Below are 20,023 nucleotides of genomic sequence, written 5' to 3'. Positions count from 1 at the left end.
CTGAAATATGGCACATCTGGTCTGCAAGCTCTTTTATTACATTTCTGAATTAATGATTTGTTCAAAAACTGTTGTAAATCATAATTTAATATCTACTTTGGCAAGCAGCATGCACATTTGTAGTTCACATATTTTAAGCTATTTCAATGAAGTTCTGAATTACTAAAAGAAAGAGTGGTAGATTCTGCAGACAACATAAGGGGTAGAAAAAAAACAGTGCAGTGGATAAGAAAGGGATCTGTAGCAACCCACACAATGTCCATGTTACAGTGTGACTATACAATTTAAACATAGGGAAAAAAACAGGTAATAGCATATCTTCCATTGTTGCAAATCTCAGTCAAAAGACAACATCTCACCAAAGGTAATAAAATTAATATAAGAAATATTTCACAGACAGCACAAGAGTAAAAATTTCTCTTTATTTAAGTAGCTTGAAAAAAGCATGTTACAAATCTTAACACTGGAAATCAAGGATCCTTCAGGAGTATAACTACATTCACCATGTCAAGGTTTTGAGTGCTGTTGAGTCGGGGTATGGTAGCCTTCAGAAGTATAACTATATTCACCACATAAAGGTTTAGAGTGCTGTTGAGTGGGGGTATGGTATCCTTTAGGAGTGTAACTACATTCACCATGTTCATAGGTTCATATGTTCATAGGTATGTACTAGGCTAATGGCCCTGGAGCCTTTACAAGCCTAGCCATAGGATTATCCTGGCATTGTACCACCCAACCTTAGTTCTCAGTGCCTCTGTCAAGTAAAGTCACTGGAGTGATCCCTGGGGTGAATTTTCTATTTCCCACCCATTAATCAAGATTTCTCTTGAAGAGGGACAGTGAGGTGCTCTACTTGACATGTATGGGAAGTCTATTCCATAGCATGGGCAGTTCTGGGTTATGAACCTGTCCCTCCAGCATGTTCTTTTGATTGTGGTAATGAGGTTGAGGTCTTTGGAGTGTGTGGTGCAGAGGGATTGGGATTTCTTTAGATGTAGTATTTCTAACAGAGCTGGGTCAGAAATGGCTTTGTAAGTCAAGCAGAGATCACCTCTAAGTAGATGATATGAGACAGAGACTAGTTGGAATTTCTTTAGTCTGTCCATATAGGACAAATGTTTAAGGCCTAGGATCCTCTTTGTGAGGTACTTTTACGGACTCTCCAGTTGTTGCAGGTGCTTAGTGAGGTGCATGCCAAATGGCGCATTGTATTCAATGATTGGCCTAATGAGGGAAGAGTAGAGGGAGACAGAGACCTCTTTTTTTCCTGGCTGCAAAACCCTTAGTAATGAGATGTGCCACACAGAAGGACTTTCTGACCACAGTGGCAATGTGGTGGTCAAAAGAGAGGTTGCTGTCAACCTGTGTTCCCAGATCTCTTATAACCCCTTCTGTTTTTAGTGGATTACCATCAATATGGTAATTCATGGGAACCAGTTTTTTTCCCAAAGGGGATGATGACACATTTTTTGGCATTGTGCTTAAGACCATGGTTCTGACACCAGTCGTTGGTCTCAGTGAGGCCTTTCTGTAGGATGTCAATATCACTTGGGAGTTAATAATAGCTCCCAACTTGCAATCATCTGCAAATTATGTCAACCAGAGTCCCTTTGTGATGGCCTGGACTTCAGAGAAGTAGATACCAAACAGGAGAGGACCCAGGACCGAACTCTGTGGGACTCCACTCATGACTAATCGGCATTCTGACTTGGAGTCAGCTACTTTCACATTGTGGGTTCTACCTGTGAGCCAGTTTGCAACCCACCTAGTGATATAGGGGTTGATGCCTAGCTTAGTGAGTTTTTCTATGATTCCTGAGTGGGGAATGGTATCAAAGGCCTTGGCCAGATCAAGGTAGGCTGTATGAACCACCTTGTCTTCATCCACAGCTCTGGTGACTGACTCAAAGAAGTTGACCAAGTTGAGCAGGCATGATCTACCCTTTACAAAACCAAACTTTGTGGGATCAAGAGTTTGGAGATTCCCTATAGCCTTGTTTATTAGGTACATGATGATGCCTTCCATAGCTTTGCATATCAGACTCGTCAAGCTAATGGGGCAATAGCTCCCAGGGTCTGTAGTCGCTCATCCTTTGTGGAGAGGGATGAATGTAGCAGTGTGCCATTCGGTAGGGACAAAGCCTGAGGTAATGCTGTGATTGAACAGGGCACACAGGTGAGGTGCCAGTTCACTCTGTAGTTAATGTAGAACACAGCCAGGGATATTGTCAGATCCCATAGAAGCTGTATTCTTGGCTTGGACTGTGCTGTTTTAACCTGTGCAGCAGTAATACAGTGTGACTGGCAATCTACTGGTATTGTGACTGGTCCTTTTGGGGGGGGTAAAGTTGGCACTGAATCTGCCGGCCAGTATATTGGCAATATCTGTTGGCTCTGTATCGGAAGTACCATTGTGCAGTAGCTCAGATCAAATCTGGGTATTGCCATGGAGATTCTTTACATAACTATAGAAGGCCTTCTGGCTGTCTTTGCTATCTGCTGCAATTCTGTTTTCACAGCTAGCTTTAGAGGATTTAATGAGGGATCTCAACTTTTTGTTGAGGCTGATAAGGGAGTTTTTCCATTCTTGGGACTTCACCTTATTCTGCATCAGTTTCCTCCTTCTGTTGTAGAGTTTGTTTATGGTTAGGGGGACCACCAGATCGGCTTCCTTTTTTTGGAGGAGAGCATCTTGGGTATTGGGTGTACATGCTCGTACAATACATTGGTGTATGATTTAGCAGTCATGCAACTATTCTCCATTTGCATGAGTGCCATGACATTAGCCACCTCTGTTTTTAGGAGCCCAAAGTTAGCTTTGGAGAAGTTTTTCATGGTGGTTACCTTTGGGGTGGGGGTGGATTTCCAAGGTGATGTGTTTATGGTTGGCTGTGACCAGGGAGGAGTTGACTATTGGTGTAGAGCACTAGTCGCCCATGTTAGTAATGACCAGGTCAAGGATGTTGCTACCTCTAGTGGGGGTAAGAACAAGCTGGTCCAGGGCATTGGAATTAATGAATTCTGGGAAATGTTGGGCAAGTGTATTGGTACATGAGTAATTTTCTCAGTTAATGGAGGGATAGTTGAAGTTGCCCAGTATGAGAGCGTTAAGCTGGACCCTAATATTCTCCAGGGTGCTTAGGAATGTGGAGTGTGAATCTTGGGACATGGTTGAGGACCTATAGCAGGCTACAACCTGAATCGCTGTCTTACTCAGTGTTAGCTGGACCTGAAGTATCTCTGATGCATTATGTTTGGCTAAAATTCTGGAGGTGTGCGCATCCTTTATAAATATGGAAACACCACCGCCTTTGGAGCTTTGGTCTAAGTTCCGGGGCCAAAAGGTGTGGAATGAGTTATAGTCTAGTAGCGCAGGGGTGCTTTCTGCCAGTTTAAATCAGGTCTCCATTACAGCACAAATGCCGATGTTCTCCATTTTGAGGAGTGCTTCGAGCAAGTGCATTTTGAAATTTAAACTTCTAGTCTTGAGCAGCATGACCCTCAGATTCCATTTATTTATCACTGTTACGGTGGTAATTTGGTCATTGGAACACCACCTAAAAAAGGCACTATAGGGGTGGCAAGAGCCTTAACCAGTACCCGCAAACCCAGGGGTGACAGATGCATGCCATCTCTGGCAAAGCATTGAGGTCTGTCAGTCATGTCATCCCAAGCAGACAGATACTGGATCCCCTTAGAATGACACCAGAAACTTAGCCAGTTGTTGAAGTCAATAATTTTTTGTTTGTACTGTGGTATCATTCTGGGTGATGGTAGGATACTGCTCAGGGCTAATGTCATACCTGTCTGGGCAACATAATCTGAGAGCTCCACCATGTCTCTTTACATGTAGTCCCAGGAGGTGCATCTCAGGTCATTCACACCGACATGGCCAATGACAGAGTCATACTTGTACTTGATGTTGAGTGACCTGAATGCGTGTGTTATGTGTCGGATTCTGGCACCTGATAGACAGCTGACTGTTACCTTCTCCTTATTCAACCTAGTGAGTGGGACATCTGTATGCTTCACTATTGAGTCACCCATAATTAGCATATTGGGCAAGGTGTTTAGCCTTAGGGGCTTAGGTTGAGGTGCACACTGTGGAGGTGAGCTATGCATCATCTGGTTTCATAATATGCATCAATGGCTTTGATAATATGAAATGATGCCTTCTAAATATCATGAAACATGACAGTTAGGCTCACTATATTCTCTGTCCAGTCATAGTTTCCAGTCATGCTTTATATCAAGTAAATGGAGAATCATAACTGCTATCCCTCTGCACAAGAGGGAGCCATCTACAAACCCAGGCAACTACAGACCTGTAAGTCTTACTAGTCTCATATGCAAAGCTGTACAAAGAATCATCATGGACATGATAAACAATGACTTAGAAAACCTAAAGATATTGGATCCAATTCAGTTTGTTTCTTCAAGAGCAGGTCATGACTACTCAACTTAGGGGGATTTAATTTTGAAGGTCACTAAAGCCATGGATCGGGTCTATGGTTATTCACTGAATGACATACTTATCAAATGGCTATTACTCGCACAGTATACATCGAATGTGCTTTTCATCGTATAGCCATATAATTGTAAATCATATCATTAAATTGGCATGGTTGGCCAAGAGCAAGGAAACAGCACATAGTTTGTGTATACCTCACAGTAAACATGCCACTGTTATTAATGTACTTTTTCCATGATATGTTAAGTATAAAATGAAATAGTGTATTCAAATACTAAGTTGATTCAGTACATTTAACTTGTTTTGTTGAGCAGAAGGACAAGGCAAAAATCTGGACAGTTGAAAAGTATGGTCTTCCTCTGTGTTGTTAATAAAGGAAGCGATTATCTTACCCTAACATACCACTTGTTTGTGAAATGTAAATAAAACATGAGAAAATGTGCTGTTTTGTTGAGGGACATGTTGTTTATTTTTCTTTTTGAAAGTGCCCTTTCTCAAAACATTTGTCCTTACTATGGTATGTGGCTGTTCAAAAAGATTACTATCAATCATGCATTTATAATCCTATGCTTAACTCCATTTTTATCAGTCACATGTTGTTTTGGATTATATATTCCATCTCACTATATAATGCACAGTAAAGTAGAGTTGTACAAGTCATAATTACTTGAACAGTAGACGCTCAAATTCCTCACTGCCTCAGTAGCATTTTGGGTTATCTGCCAAGGTAATCCAGTACTGGCCAGCTTTCAAAAGCTCAGACTCCCCTCCTTCTCTCTTCCTGTGACAGGTGATTGGCTGAGCTTGTCCTGAGAGGGAAGCCTTCAGGTGTCACAGGAAGTGAATTACAGGCTCATCATTCTCACTGCCACAGTGACATTTTGGGTAGATTCCCAAAGCTTACCCTACCTGAGAGGTAAAAAGAGAAGGATTTAGGGGGTAACCATTTGAAATGTTGAGACCTGCTACAGCGAGTCCCAGAACACAGAGGTGGAATTGCCAAAAAATGAAATTACATATACTAAGTCCAAGATGGTCATTTCCTGGAATATTCCCTTTTCTCTGAGGTTTGGTGACTCAGAGTTGGTACATATATGTTCGGTGGGTGTAGGGGGTGCAAGTGGGTACTTGCCCCTCTGCCAAAAATAAGTTTCAAGGAGAAGAGTGATCATTGACATTCACTCTTCTCCTGGGTTTTCAATCTTTTTTTTTCAGCTTGTCAGCTCTCGTCATTTTGAGTGCCAAAATTTTAATATTGAGCCAGATTCAGGAGCCCCTGGGGAACTGCCCCAGCAAAGCCTGCTCTGCACCTTGAAAAGGAATCCAGTTTGTAGTGCTTTGTGAAGATATGAATAGCAGACCAGGATATTGCCTCTAGAATTTTTCCAGAGTGCACCCCTTTCCAATATGCTGCAAAAAGAGGATAAGGCCCTAGTCAAATGAGTCTTAACAATAGCAGAGGACAATCATTATGCAATACTTTGCTCTGAGACAGAGGTATGTTGAATGTTTTCTCCTTTGTTTTTTGTTTCAAGATAAAACAATAGGAGACTGGGCAGCCACAGTGGTGCAGCGGTTAGCATTGTCGCCTCACAGCAAGAGGTTCTCTGATTCGATCCTTGGCTGGGGTGCCTTCTGTGTGGAGTCTGCATGCCCTCCCTGTGGTCGCATGGGTTTCCTCTGGGTTCTCCAGTTTCCTCCCACATCCCAAAGACATGCTGTAGGTGCAATGGACACTCTAAATTAGCCCTAGGTGTGAGTGTGTGCATGTGTGTGCCTTCCATGGAAGGTTGGGTGCCAGGCTGGCAACTTGGCACCGTAAAACTCCACTGCCAATCATGAGCGGACAGGTGATCCGCTGTGGTGACCCCTAACTGTAAAAAGCTGAAAGAACAAGAAGAATAGAACAATAGGAGACTGATGGCTTCATTCAAGATAAATTCAGAAACAACTTTAGGCATGAATGATAGATTAGTTTGTAACACAACCCTGCCCTTTTGAAAAAATCGGATAAGGTTGGCCCACCACAAGAGCTTGCATCACACAGACTTGCCTTGCAGGTATCAGAGTAATGAGAAAAACAGTCCTCCAAGAAATGAGCCATATATCAGCCTGAGAGGCAGGTTCTAAAGGAGGTAAGGTCAGTTTTTCAAGAACAAAGTTGAGATCCCTGGGAGGAATTTGCTTTCAAGGTGGGGGGGGGGGGGAGTCTCATGTGCAACACTCCTTTCATAAACTGTTTGACCACAAAAAAATGAAAGAAGGGAATCCATGGGCATACAAGACAAGCTGAGATGACCTCAGGATACACTTTAATAAAGCATATGACAAACCATTTCTAAGTAGCTCAAACATTTAAAAAACAGGGGGTTGAAACCCTTTCAGGACCTCTGTTATTGGCTAGACTCCACCTAGACAAAACCTCTTCCACTTGTCATTGCAAGCTTTTCTAGCTGCAGGTTTTCTCTCTAAGTTGGGGTGTACCATTCATCCCTGATGTTGTGTGAGTAGATCAGGTCAGTGAGTAAAATTGTGGTACTCTCTGCTGGCTAAGTCTATTAAAATAGAGACCCAACCTTGTCTGGGACAAACAGGGGTCTACCACAATGATCTTTGTTAATTCTTTCAGAATCTTTAGAAGTATCTTGGGAATCATTGAAAAGGATGGAAATGCATACAGGTACATTCCCAACCATGGGAATGAGAGCACTCTGTCTTACAAGCATGGCAGCAAGAATATCTTGAACAGAATTGTTTTTCAGTTGTTTGTTTTGAAAGGAGGAGAAAAATCTGCTTGAGGTGTTCCCCACATCTGGATAAGGTTTTCGGTTGTGTCCGGTTGTTTTCATTTTTTCCCAAATTTAAAAAATAAACTCATGAGTAAAATTTTTTTTTTTTTCAGAGTGAGAGGAGCCAGAGGATGTATCCAGCTAAGACGGGAGTGGGTATCGATACACTTAATACACACTACACTACTAACACATAAAAAACTTTAACTTCTTTGGTCTGGTAGCTACACAGTTAGGACTGTACATACATTAGTTTAGACAGTACATTAAATATACAAAATGGACAAATTTTTTTTCTGCATAATGGATTGTAGAGATATATAGACGGGCAGTAGAGATATCTGGGAAAACGGGATTTTTATTAAAATCACATATTATACCAACTACCAAAAAGTGACAAAAAGAAAGGACAAAAGAAATTAAAAACAAAATGCTTAAGCATTCTTGTTGCATTTGCATTGTGTTGCACTGATTTCACTGCTACTGATTTTAGAACTTCTGCATTTACAACTTCCTCTTGCTTGCAAATTCCTCATCTTTATTATTATTATGTATACTATTAAACAAATTTATTATCTGAAATTTCAGCATTTTGCTTTTTTGCTTTTTTTTTTTTTATTTTACTTGATTTTTTTTTGTTTGATTCATTGAAAAGGGACCACATTGAAAAATAAAAAATCTTCTCAAAATGGCAAAATGGCAAGTGTGCTGTGTGCATGTGATTTTTTTTTCTTTTAGATCTCTTCTCTATCTTAGAGAGTTGAGGCTTCTTTCATCTTATCTTCATGCCTTTTTATTGCTGCATAGCGGTGGTCCAGTCTGCATCCAGTCTGATTATTATTGTTGTTGTTGTAGGAAGTTACCTGTTTTAACCTACGACCTTTGTGATATAAAAAAAAAACATTAAAACATTAAAAAAAAGTGTGTGTTTTCTTGAGATTATGATGTATACTTTGAAAGTTACAAAAAACAAAACATGTGTTAGAAATCCATTCATCCACAACCCCTTTATCCCATTTTTGCATATGTGACATGTAAAAAAAAACAGTGGGAGGTCAGACGGACCCAGTACTAGATCTAAACTAGTAGCATCTGAATTATCACACTAGGGGCAGTGATGTTATTTGACTAAATATATCTTATGGGGTAAATCAAAACTTTTTTTTTTTAGCAGCAATATAAACTGCTTTTTTTTTTGGATTTTTAAATCAGATTTACCACCAGCAGCAAAATTAGTGCTGCCTGTGTTTTTTTCTCCCTTTAAGTACGGCTTAAGTCATCAAGGTGGGGCATGGGTGGGGGGGTGGGTGGGTGGAGTTATGTGTGATGCGAGGGCTTTAGTCTTCCAGTTTTAGTTTAGAAAGAAACCTGGCAACCCTACATCTGGATCAAGTCCTGGAAGGCCTGTACATACAGCTTCCACTTGTGATGGTCTGTCCAGGTTCTGCTTAGTCTACCAGTCTGTCTGCCTCTATGTTTTGTTCTTTTGAAATGTATGAGGCCTGAAGAGTCAGAGAATGATGTTAAGCCTGATACCAGGCCTTGCCAACCAGTAAATAGAGTATGACCTTATACTCCTTGCTTATTCATGTACCACATCACAGAAGTGCTGTCGGTGACCACTAGAAAAAAGTCATGGAGTCTAACATCATACAGTCAAGAATTTGTTTTGGGTGTTATATGATGACTTTTCATAATGCTAGTGGCAATTCCTGTATCTGATTTATGCATAGCAATATTACTATAATATTGTTATTACACCTGGGGCAAAGCAACAAGCTGAAGTTTAGAGCTGGTACTTTACTGTATTTATTGGAAATGCTTAAATCAACTTAAAGTCACAAGCTCTTCCTATATTTCTCTTTACAGGACTGGAAAATATATACCTTCTAACACTGAAGAAAAATCTTGAATTACGAATTGACCTAGAAGATTTTGAAGGAAAGAAAGTATATGCCAAATACAAAAACTTCACTCTTTCACCACAATCTATAAATGGAGAGCAGGAAGGATACAGACTATTTATACATGGATTTGTTGATGGAGGAGCAGGTAAAGACCAAGCATACTGTTACAACATTTAACAAAGGAATATGTATTTAAATTCCCACCATATACTATCATGTGAAATAGGTGACAGAGCCAGATATTTAGTACACATCACTGCAAAATTACATATTAGATGCCTTAAAGTACCTGGAACCTCAACTGTAAAACACCATTTAATGCAGGAACTATTTTTTTTTCTTATTATAGCATGGTTCCTTTCTCTGGCCTGATTGTATCAGGCCGTTACATTTTCTTTCCATTAATGCTGTGCTGCCTTAAATTTCCTGTATATGCAATCCTTACATCAGCTAGAAAATTGTTATAGTCTCTCTGAATCTCATGCCTTTTGATCTTTAGCTGAGTTCATGATTCCTTAGTGTAGTACTCTGGGTAAATAATTCCTCAGATTTTTCCTTGTTGAAACCTTTAAGAAATGTAAAGCTTTGTAACACATTTTCGTTCTCTCTCTCCTGATTCATTCTGATATTGACTTCAGTACTTTGCAGATATATGTTTTGTAGGTAATTTGTGCAAGACATAAACATATTTCTGTCACTTCGCGGCATGTAGGTTTCAGAATGCCAGTGTTATGAGCTGGTAATTTCAGAGCTGTTCCAATGTTTTGGGTGGTATGCAGATAAGGAAATATGCCGTGTGCAGTGAAATTAATAGATTTATTTTTCACTGGGAACATGTCAGTATGTCCCTGGACCCTTTACTTTTTATAAACCTTACTATACTGTATTATATTTTTACGTGGGCAGGTTTATCACCACATCCTGCCGAAGAAAGACACAGCTGGCTGTACTGGCCCTTCACACACGCATTTGGTTGTAGTCCATTCTTTGGATTGGAGTACTCTTTCAAAATCAGCATCTTATTTATTTGTAAACGTATACATGCATGCATGTGTTTATATTTATTTCAGTTTTGATAATCAGGTAACTGTCCCTGGGTTAGGAAATATTTAAGAAGGACAGTCATGCAACTAGGGAGGTGTATACCCAGCCTCTGCAACTAACTAAACAGGAGTCAGATTCTACAACATGGAATGAAGGTATCCCATTTAAGCAGTTACTATATAATGTGTTTCTGAGAAAGGAGATAAACATGAAACTAATGCTATCAAACAGGTTCACCAAATGAGCATAACATTACAGTGACTGATTAGCCCTATCCAACACAATTGGTTTTAGAAAATAATATCTAGTTTTAAAAGAATTACTGAACAGAATTATATAGAAGAGTAGATATCTCATTAAAAGAGAAATCATAACTGACCATCAATATCATTTCACAGTAACTATTTTTAACATAGAAATCAACATCAAAGCATCAAAATAATACATAATAAAAGGGTATTGCTGATAATACAATATAATATAATACAATATAACATAATACAATATAGCATAACATAATATAATATAATATAATATAATATAATATAATATAATATAATATAACATGATATAATATAACATAGCAGGAGCATTGTTGATTACGGTGAAGCAATGCTAACAAATAAAACTATGATGAAAAATAAACAAATGGATGAGTACCCATAACATTTATCATATGATACATTTATTTCTGTTTATTGAGTAGGATGTCCTTCATGGCTTAGTTTGTCTAAAGCGGAGGACAGGGGGAAAATATTCCATGAATATGACTTTGCATATAAAAATACAGTAACATTTTGTGAAAGAAGCAAAAACAATATCACAGTGAATTTTAGGACAACATATATGAAATAAAGAGATTTATTGTAGACCACACAAATAAAACGCATTGAAATGCTTAGTCATAGTGAGATAATTTTCAAACCTATAACCTAATATTAAGTATTTTAAACTTTAGGAATACAACAAAAATGACATAAGTAGGAAATGAATATAAGAATATGTTGAATGTCATAAAATAAATTCAGAAGTGGTGTATATTAAGAAATGTATATGCACATATGTTGCACAGTAGAATCACTATAGCATAACATTTATACTCATCTGCTAAATAAACCCTGGGTGATAAATCAGAAGTTGCATATCCATGGCTACATGGCAAAGAGTGATGAAGCACTGGCTGCACACCAGATGACCTGAGTTTAATTAGCTTTAGAAGCCAGGAAACTGGTGGAGGGAATGGGGTAAAGATTGATGAGGCAGCCTGCTTACCCCTCTAGGGGTGGTGGGGTGGTGAAGGTGGTCACGGAGAGGATGCACCATTTCTCAACTCTTTGTGTAGACCAAGCATCAGCAGGTTAACATTTGGACATGTGCTGAGGGAATCCAATGCAGAGGCAACAACAGCTTCTTCATAACCCCATGAATGCATGCCCACCTTAATACATCCTCACTCTTCATCTCCACACTGTGAAGGCCATTAACCAAACATCACAACATACCAATCAGCTGCAGTATGACAGCCCCTGTACTCCCAACCCCCCCCTCCCCAGTCATTGCATGGTGCAAAACCCAGTAGCTAAAAGACTTACCTTTCTGGAATGACAGAACCCACAAAACAAAGAACTGTTTCATGATATGTCATAATTGCTATCAATGTCCCCACAGAAATGGTGCCATCAGGACATCAAGAGTTGCCAGAAGCCCTGGATGAGACTAGTACTTTGTCCAGCAAATTAATAGACTATTTATGGAAAAAAGTAAAACACAAACAACAAAGAATGATTAGCAGTCTCAGTAGCTCTAAAGGTAGCACATTTGCCTTTGGTGCAGAATGTTGTGGGTTCTTTTCCCACAAATGTCATTTGGATTATTTTTTCAACTACTTTACTCTGCAGTGCAACATGGGGGGGAGTGGCTGCACTCTCAAATGTGCCATCCTTCAGATTCAATGTTGAAAAGGAGGTCCCATCTGTTTAAGTTGGTGATAACTCAGGAGAATGTAAAAGATCCTTATCACTTTTTGAAAAGAGAAGGGGAACTTTATTTAATTTACACCGTACCAATATATCTGTATGTTATCAGAAAAAAGGAGGCAGAAAAATTACAGATGAAAAAAAATCATCCAAGTAGCTACGTTAGATAGAATTCCCCCATCCTTTTTGCCTAATCCATTTTCATAACTTATGCAAAATTAGCTCACAATTCTACAATTTATTATACAGTTGTTTATCAGAACATGCTATCCACATAACCCATAATGTACTGGTAAGAATGTTGTCACATACATCTCTAAATCTTCTAGAAGGACGAGAATAACAGAATATAAAACAAAGTGTCTATCCATAAACTACTTAAAATAAAGATCATAATGATAATAAATTATCTGCCAAAATGCATGTACTCTTGGACAGTTCAGTACTTCATACTCAAGACTTTCTTCCACAGGACACATCACATAATTGTTGTGAAAGTACATTATATTTCTTCAGAACTTTCACTGGCAATTTGCCTAACAAAACTCTCCACAAAAATCTTGTATTTTCACAACAAAATCACCTTTCTGCAATACTTGTAGAAGCATCCAAATAGGGTCATGGGTTTTCATAATAAAATGCTTGTATAATAGATTCATACTAAAGAACTCTATTAGAGATACTAAAATCAACAGTAAGTTTCCAAGCCAAGAACGTATCGCCATATTCAGGCAAAATATGATCTGAACTCCTTCGTATTTTCTTAGATAAAACAACTTCTCCCCAAGAAGCATTCTTGCCCCATGGTAGATTATCCAAAAAAATCAATAAGTCTAAATTTGACCCTATTCAAAATAACAGGAAGATGAGGATAACTCATATGCACAATAGGATATTCTAACCCAAACCCTGACCCTCTGGCTTACTGTATAAAACATTCTGTTGAACAAGACTGTATCAGTCACCCCAAATAAAGGAATAATAAAGGTCAGACAAAGATTTTCCCTAGATTTTGAAATTGCAAACACAGCTCCATAATTACTTAACTTACTCAATACAACAGAATACAACAGACAAACCATTTTTTTCTAAAAGATAATATATTTTTCATCTATTTAATGCACAGCTGACAAATAAAAGAAGAATATCCCAACAAGCCAAATATTCCCGATAAGGACCAAAATAATATCCAATATATTAATACTACCAGATATCACTGAAAAAGGAGACTGCCCAGCCTCAAAACCATATCCTTACATGTACTACATTAAAAATAAGCCAACCAGTCTAGAAAAATGCTAACTTTTCAAATACCACAGACATCCACAGAGTGGAATTCAGTATAAGAATAAGATCATCTGCATAAGATACATGAGCAGTAAATTCAAACTACTCACAATATCAAGCCTATCCTGATCAAAAGACTCCATGCTGCTCTCCAATACAGGTGATGTAGTCAGTCTATACAAAAAAAAAAAAACACTCAAAGGACTACCCTGCTTAACTGTATGGGATATCAAAAATACTCTTTCCAAGCCAACCATTAACTACCCAAGACATCTGATAAATACATCTAATAACAGCTATGTATCTATTACTCACATTATAAGCTGATAGAACACTCTATAAAGCATTATGTGCTAATGAATCAAAAGCCTTACAAAGATCACAGGCCAAAACTATAGCATTCTTTTGCAAATAAGTAATACTCAGAATTACTTCCCTCACCAACAATAATTCAGATATACTTTATCCTTTAATATCATAAACACCATCATAAAACCTATTAGGTAAGGAATGACATAATCTGGTCTGCAATATTTTACATAAAAGTTTGTAATCAGTCTTAGTCAATGTAAATGGTCTCAATTTGACAAATCTGCTTTATCTCCCTACTTTTTATATATAAAATGAATGACACTTCTACAATTATCTGTAGTTATATTATTAGTAAATAACCATTCATTTAAGAGATTAATTTTTTTTCCCTAGAAATGTCTATATTCATATAAAACTTATATGGAATGCCCAGGAAAAGTGTCATGCTTTACCAACTCCAGAACAGTCTGTAATTTCCAAATTTAAAACAGAATTCTCATCATCAGTTAAAGAAAATGCACAAATATGGAGGTGTACAACAAAAAGAGAATACATAACTTCCACAAAAGATTCCACAGCAGATAAAGGATCACATGGCGAAGTATACATTCTATCAGTATTATCTTTCAAAGAATGCATCAAAATATTCTTTAAATGTTATACAATGAAAAGGAAGAATATTTGACTTACTTTCACAAATGATGTATTGATGTTTAAAAAGCAACAATTGTTGAAACATCATAAAAGTTCCATCCTTAAATAAATTATCTTCAAAACTGCCTTTAACAGACCTATATTTTTTCTTTTGCTTACTTAACTCATTCCCTCCAGTACAGCTCTCTTGAGTATGTACCTTTAACTCCCAGTGGGTGTGGCTTGAGCCTTTAAAGAATGAAGTTATCCCCTTAGCGTTCTAACAATACTCACTGACATAGGTCAAATATCAATACAATCGTCGGTACTTTTCCGTTATTGGGGCAACAGTGTCAAGACAATCGTTCAGCTGTAATCCAGTTCTTTAACATATCTGTTAACCAGATATTCTGTTAATCTGTTTAAATAATACATTTTAAAATAAAGACATTAACTGTGTTAACTGTATTCAGTTTATTTATATATGGTTAACAATATGTGGAAGAACTAGAGTATAAGTGAGCTATCGCGCTAAAACTGTTCTCCTGATAATTTACTCAGAGAAAAATACATAAGATAATCTCTTCAGACAGAATGTGGTAATTATTAATTATTGGTTTCAAAGACATCTTCCACTAAAAATCACAAAATGGTTAAATGAATGGCAACTTAAAGCTATTACACTTTCTTGATTCCAATGGATTTTTGTTCTCTAAGGGGCTAGTGTAGTGTTGTTCATGTCATTTGAAAATTGCTATCTACATGTTTTTCTTTTTTCTGAAGTGGTTAGAAAACACAGCATTTGTGATTGGGCTTAGGCTTATGGCTCATTGACTGGATGTGCACCATATGTGTATTTGTAAGTTTTTATTTTCTGTGTATGACATATATAACTTATTTTTTACAGTTATCTATTTATATTATCAGAGAACTACATGAAAAGACACTACATTCAGAGCTGTGTGACCACATTTAAACTGTTGCCACGATAACAGAAAAGTACCCAATTGTCTTTGCTATCATGTATGCTTTAATATAAAATATTCTGATACCTTGTATGTAGCATGGTTTGGGAATTATTAATGCAAATATGGACAACCAATATTTACTACCTAGAGGTACAGTAGGAGGTAACTGCAGAAACACCTGTATCTCTAACAGAGGCTTTTAGTATGAATCTATTATGCAAGCATTTTATTATGACTGTAATGGGTTAAAATACATTTTTCAACTTTCTAATTCAATGATTTATATTTCTTCTTAAAAACAACCCACCAAAAAGTGCATAATCATAGACAGAAAGCATGGACAAGTGCTGATCCCATAAAATATTCTCTTCATATGACCAAAGGTCATAATGCAGAACCCAACCAGTAAGCTTTTTCTAACCTCTGCCTTCTATAATCACAGTAAAAGGCAAAGTAACATAGAAAAAACTGCAACATGACCAGTAGATGACAGATCAGTGACATTGCAAACACAGCTCCCTAGAGTAAGCAAAAAAAAATTACACAGACAGCAGCTCTTTTCTCAGTTTTACCAATATATGGACTAAGTAGTAAATGACCACAAAGTAAAACTTCCCTTGTGATATAAATGTCTTCCAATTTTCCCAGAATGTCTCTATAAGTGACAATTAAAATCCCCCAAAACCAGGATAAAAAAATTAACAGATACAAAACATTTAAACTTTTCAAAAAGCTGTTGTCTGTCTCTCGCCCGTTAGAGTAGGTACTTAAGTCAAGTAAAATGAAAAAAAATTGCAAGTTCATTTTGAAATTTCAAACAACAACCATACCTGCCACGACTATAATATAATGCAAAAGCTTTAAATGATACTTACACAACAAGGCATTGTTACTATAACTATCATCACCAATGGACCAAAAGATATGCCCTTTCCAATAATTTTGAAATTGGAGACATTGTATAATAATTCTGAAATATCTAGTAAACAACAAACATCCGCTCTTATAGTATTACAAAAATCTGATTATTAAAAAAAGTGTTTCTCATTAATATTACTATTTATATTCAAGCAACAGGAAATAATATCAACTCTTCCCTTTTTTTACTTGTATTTAATGCTCTTCCTTACTTTTCTCCTTTTCACTCGCATCAATAGAGTTAGAAACAGTATGAACAGCATCAGTAAAATCAGCCTTCATATTGTCACTAAAATAGTATCATGCTTATTGTCTATATCAGGAGATTCCACTACATCAGTATGTACCTCTGCAGTAATATGTGAACCTGCAATAATATCATCAGGAACATTTGCAGTTTTTTGACAACCTGTGTGACTATTTTTTTTTTTTTTTTGCTTTTATAGTCAAACTCTGAGGTCAATCAAACCAAACATACCCTGTGTTTTTGCATTTTCTGCAAAACTTTTCAAAATTATGAATGGAATGGCCAAATTTACCAAATTGCTGACATTTGCTTTTATCACAATTATTAATAAAATGATGTGAAGAACCATAAAAAAATATTTTGCTGGCTCTTATATGGCATGAAGGTTTTATACCCATTGACTATAATAACATTAAGTATAGCTTTAACAATACCGCCTTCATTATGTAAAGTAATCACAACATCCCACTTTCCAGTCATCAAAACATTTAACATCATGAACCATAGGACAACAAGAATGGAAATATACTTTTAAATATGGTTTATTAATAATAGTTGTGCATTAACTGAAGAAACAATCATTTCTTAAAAGAAAGTTTTCGTCCCTTAGAGTCATAATCCATCCAAGGAGAAGAATTTCTTTAAATCACACTGATTAAGAAAATGCTTAACCACAGCTGAATTTTCCAAAGTTAAGTCACAATAAGAATCTTTCCCTAGATGTATGAATACATAGACGTCAGTCAGTTTTACACCCAAAGGTATGGTAACATTATCCCAAACCTTACAGCAATTTATTAAATTTTTTTAAGAGATGCAAATTAGGGCCACTTATTTACTTTAGAAAAAAAGGTGAAGAAACAATGGAACATCCTTTAACTGTACCAGTATAGGCTGTTTGAGTTTTCTGAGGCGAAAGAACATGAGCATTATTTGCTTCAGGCACAAGGCAAACAAAACCTCTGACAGCAGAAGCAGTGGAAATGTCTTCCAAAAGCAAAACTGACTTAGTAGCTTCTTGAAGATCTAGATAATCTATAATCCGATTCCATGAGACAACATCACCAACTAGAGGCTCCACTTGAGATCCCCGTTTTTAAATTATCATCCTCCAAACCACCAGGCAACAGGCAGTTAAACTTAAACATCATCAACTACAGACTCAGTAACACCCAAATCTTGGACACCATCACCAGCCTCCTTATGTTCCATGCTGAAGCCACTCTACAGCCCAACACAGACTAAACCAGAAATAAAAGGGGTCGAGAAAGTTCCCTAATGCCCTGGCCAAATTTCCCCTGCTGGTAAAAATACCAGCTTGGGTCAACTCTAAAAAGATGCTGCTAGCCTAGAGGGACTAAGCCCAGTCAACAAAGGATGAATAATACATAAACTGAATAGTAGTAATGAGTAAATAATGCAGACAGAGACAAGACAGAATCAATTATTTATTTGGAAATGTATTATTCAGAAAACTACTGCACACTGTTTATGGTAGGAGGCCTTAATTTAGAAACTAGTCCCATAGATTGAAAGAACAGGAAGAGAAGGAGACAAAGAGTTCAGAGGGAGAAGACTGCTAACACATGAAGTGTAGAGTATGGGGGGAGGGGAGAGAAGACTGGAAGGACAGACAGCAGACAAATGGTTAGTGTTTTTAAGAGGAGAAAGTAAGGTGCTAAAAAGCTAAAGAATGGAGGAGAAAATCAGGAACATGGAGCCTAGTATAAGAAATCAGGATGAGGTCATGAAATGACAGAGAGAGAGAGAGACAAGATTTATGAAAATGTTAGTGAGAAATAGACCAAGGAGAATAATAAAAGAGTATAGTAGTGGTGACTAAAAGTTAGTGCAAGTACTGGCAGACATAGGACCTTAAGAAATTGGAGAGATAGGAATAGACTGGAGATAACAGATGAATGCAGAAGTGTTGATAACATGTCCCAGTTCCTATGAACAGCCACACTAAATACCTCATTACCAGCACTGCTATGTGTGTGAGAAATGACAATCAAATGCAAAATAGATGTTTAATGAAGTCTTGATATAATGAAAGAAGGGTAGAAAGTCAAACTGGTGTAGAGCTAGAATCTTTTCTGCAGTAATGAGTTCACGGCTAAAAGGTCTTTGCCATAAACTGGAATATTTAACAAATGTGAAGACAGTATGGTGACATTCCTACTTACCAACACCTAGTGCAAATCTCCTCCCCCTTTTGGAGAAAGGGGATGCAAAGAAATGCCATTAACCCGTTATGTCCTTTCACAAGAGTAATTAGACCATTTTACAGTACCAGGTCAGACATCTGTGATGATAGTTTGAGGTGCAATTAGAAGCTGGCATCAATGAAAACTTTTAGCAGACCAGCTGTAAGAGGACTCGCTTTAGTTAATATTTTGTAGGGAAAGAAGATGTACATTGATGACTGCGTCTGCTGTTTGGTGGCACAGCCAGGGAAGCAGTGTTATGTGCAGCCCATATGATTTTAAGAACTAAGACTCCCTATCATACCTCTTAACTGTACCTCATTATGAGAAACATTCCTCATTTTGAGTTATAAAAAGTTTCCACATTGAAAGGGTTTGTCACACATTCAGTGCTAATATTTTTTTAACTAATAGATAAGGTAACTAATATCGAATCATATAAATTTAAAAGTAAAACACAAAGGAGCAAAACAATGAAGGAGTGAATATACCAAAGTCCCATTCAAGAGTACACTCGTTGTAGAGATGCGATATAATCCAAGACACTCAAGTAAAAACTGAGTAGATTTATTATAATTGTTAAGTAGGTTAGCGCTTTCGCTGATTAGCTTCTTCAGACCTCATACATCAAAATGCTCATGAAAACGGATTTAAATACCCAAAAAGGGCGCGAAAATTAAAATTCTAATGCACTTTCTTTTTAATTAATACAATAAAAATCACTCATTAAAACAATGTTGACACATCATATCAACCCCTAAAAACATATACATCTCAGTGTAATGTATATAAAAACATTTATATTGACATATAAAAATGTATCTATATAATTAAGTGCAGTATATATGAGATATTGCAGTTCATAAATGATCTGCAACAGAGCACTGAACAAACTGGATGTATCTATATGTACATACAGCAGGAAAAATATGAGGAATATATTAAGAGACCATCTATAACCATTTATTTATTGTGTTTCAAACTCCTCATTTTTAACAATGGTCTCAAAGGGACTTTACCATTGAGACCTGGTGACATATCAGACCTGAGTTTGATAATCCACTGTGTTTCTCTAGCTTGAGTATAATTATCCACATCTCCCCTCCTCATGGAAGTATATATCTGTTCTAAAATCCTGAACCTAAAGGAGTGTTCACTACCCACGTCATGTACATGTCTGGCTAATGCATTGTGCAAATTCCCCTTCCTAATATGGTAGATGTGTTCACGAATCCTGTCTCTCAAACAGCGATTCGTTTTCCCTA

The 20,023-nt window shown here is 37.2% G+C and overlaps 1 protein-coding gene across 1 annotated transcript in view; it reads left to right on the top strand.

Annotated features, from left to right (window-relative positions):
• Positions 1 to 20,023, top strand: part of LOC122814336 (microfibril-associated glycoprotein 4-like) — a 72,897-nt gene that overhangs the window by 21,206 nt on the left and 31,668 nt on the right. Inside the window, exon 3 of the mRNA XM_044086922.1 lies at positions 9,129 to 9,311. Within this exon, the coding sequence (XP_043942857.1) occupies positions 9,129 to 9,311 (183 nt within the window). The remainder of the gene's footprint in view (positions 1 to 9,128; positions 9,312 to 20,023) is intronic.

The sequence above is a fragment of the Protopterus annectens genome, chromosome 10.part0, assembly GCF_019279795.1.
Source record: "Protopterus annectens isolate FY-2018-M chromosome 10.part0, PAN1.0, whole genome shotgun sequence".
Classification (NCBI taxonomy): domain Eukaryota; kingdom Metazoa; phylum Chordata; order Ceratodontiformes; family Protopteridae; genus Protopterus; species Protopterus annectens.
This window is presented reverse-complemented; position numbering and strand designations above follow the sequence as displayed.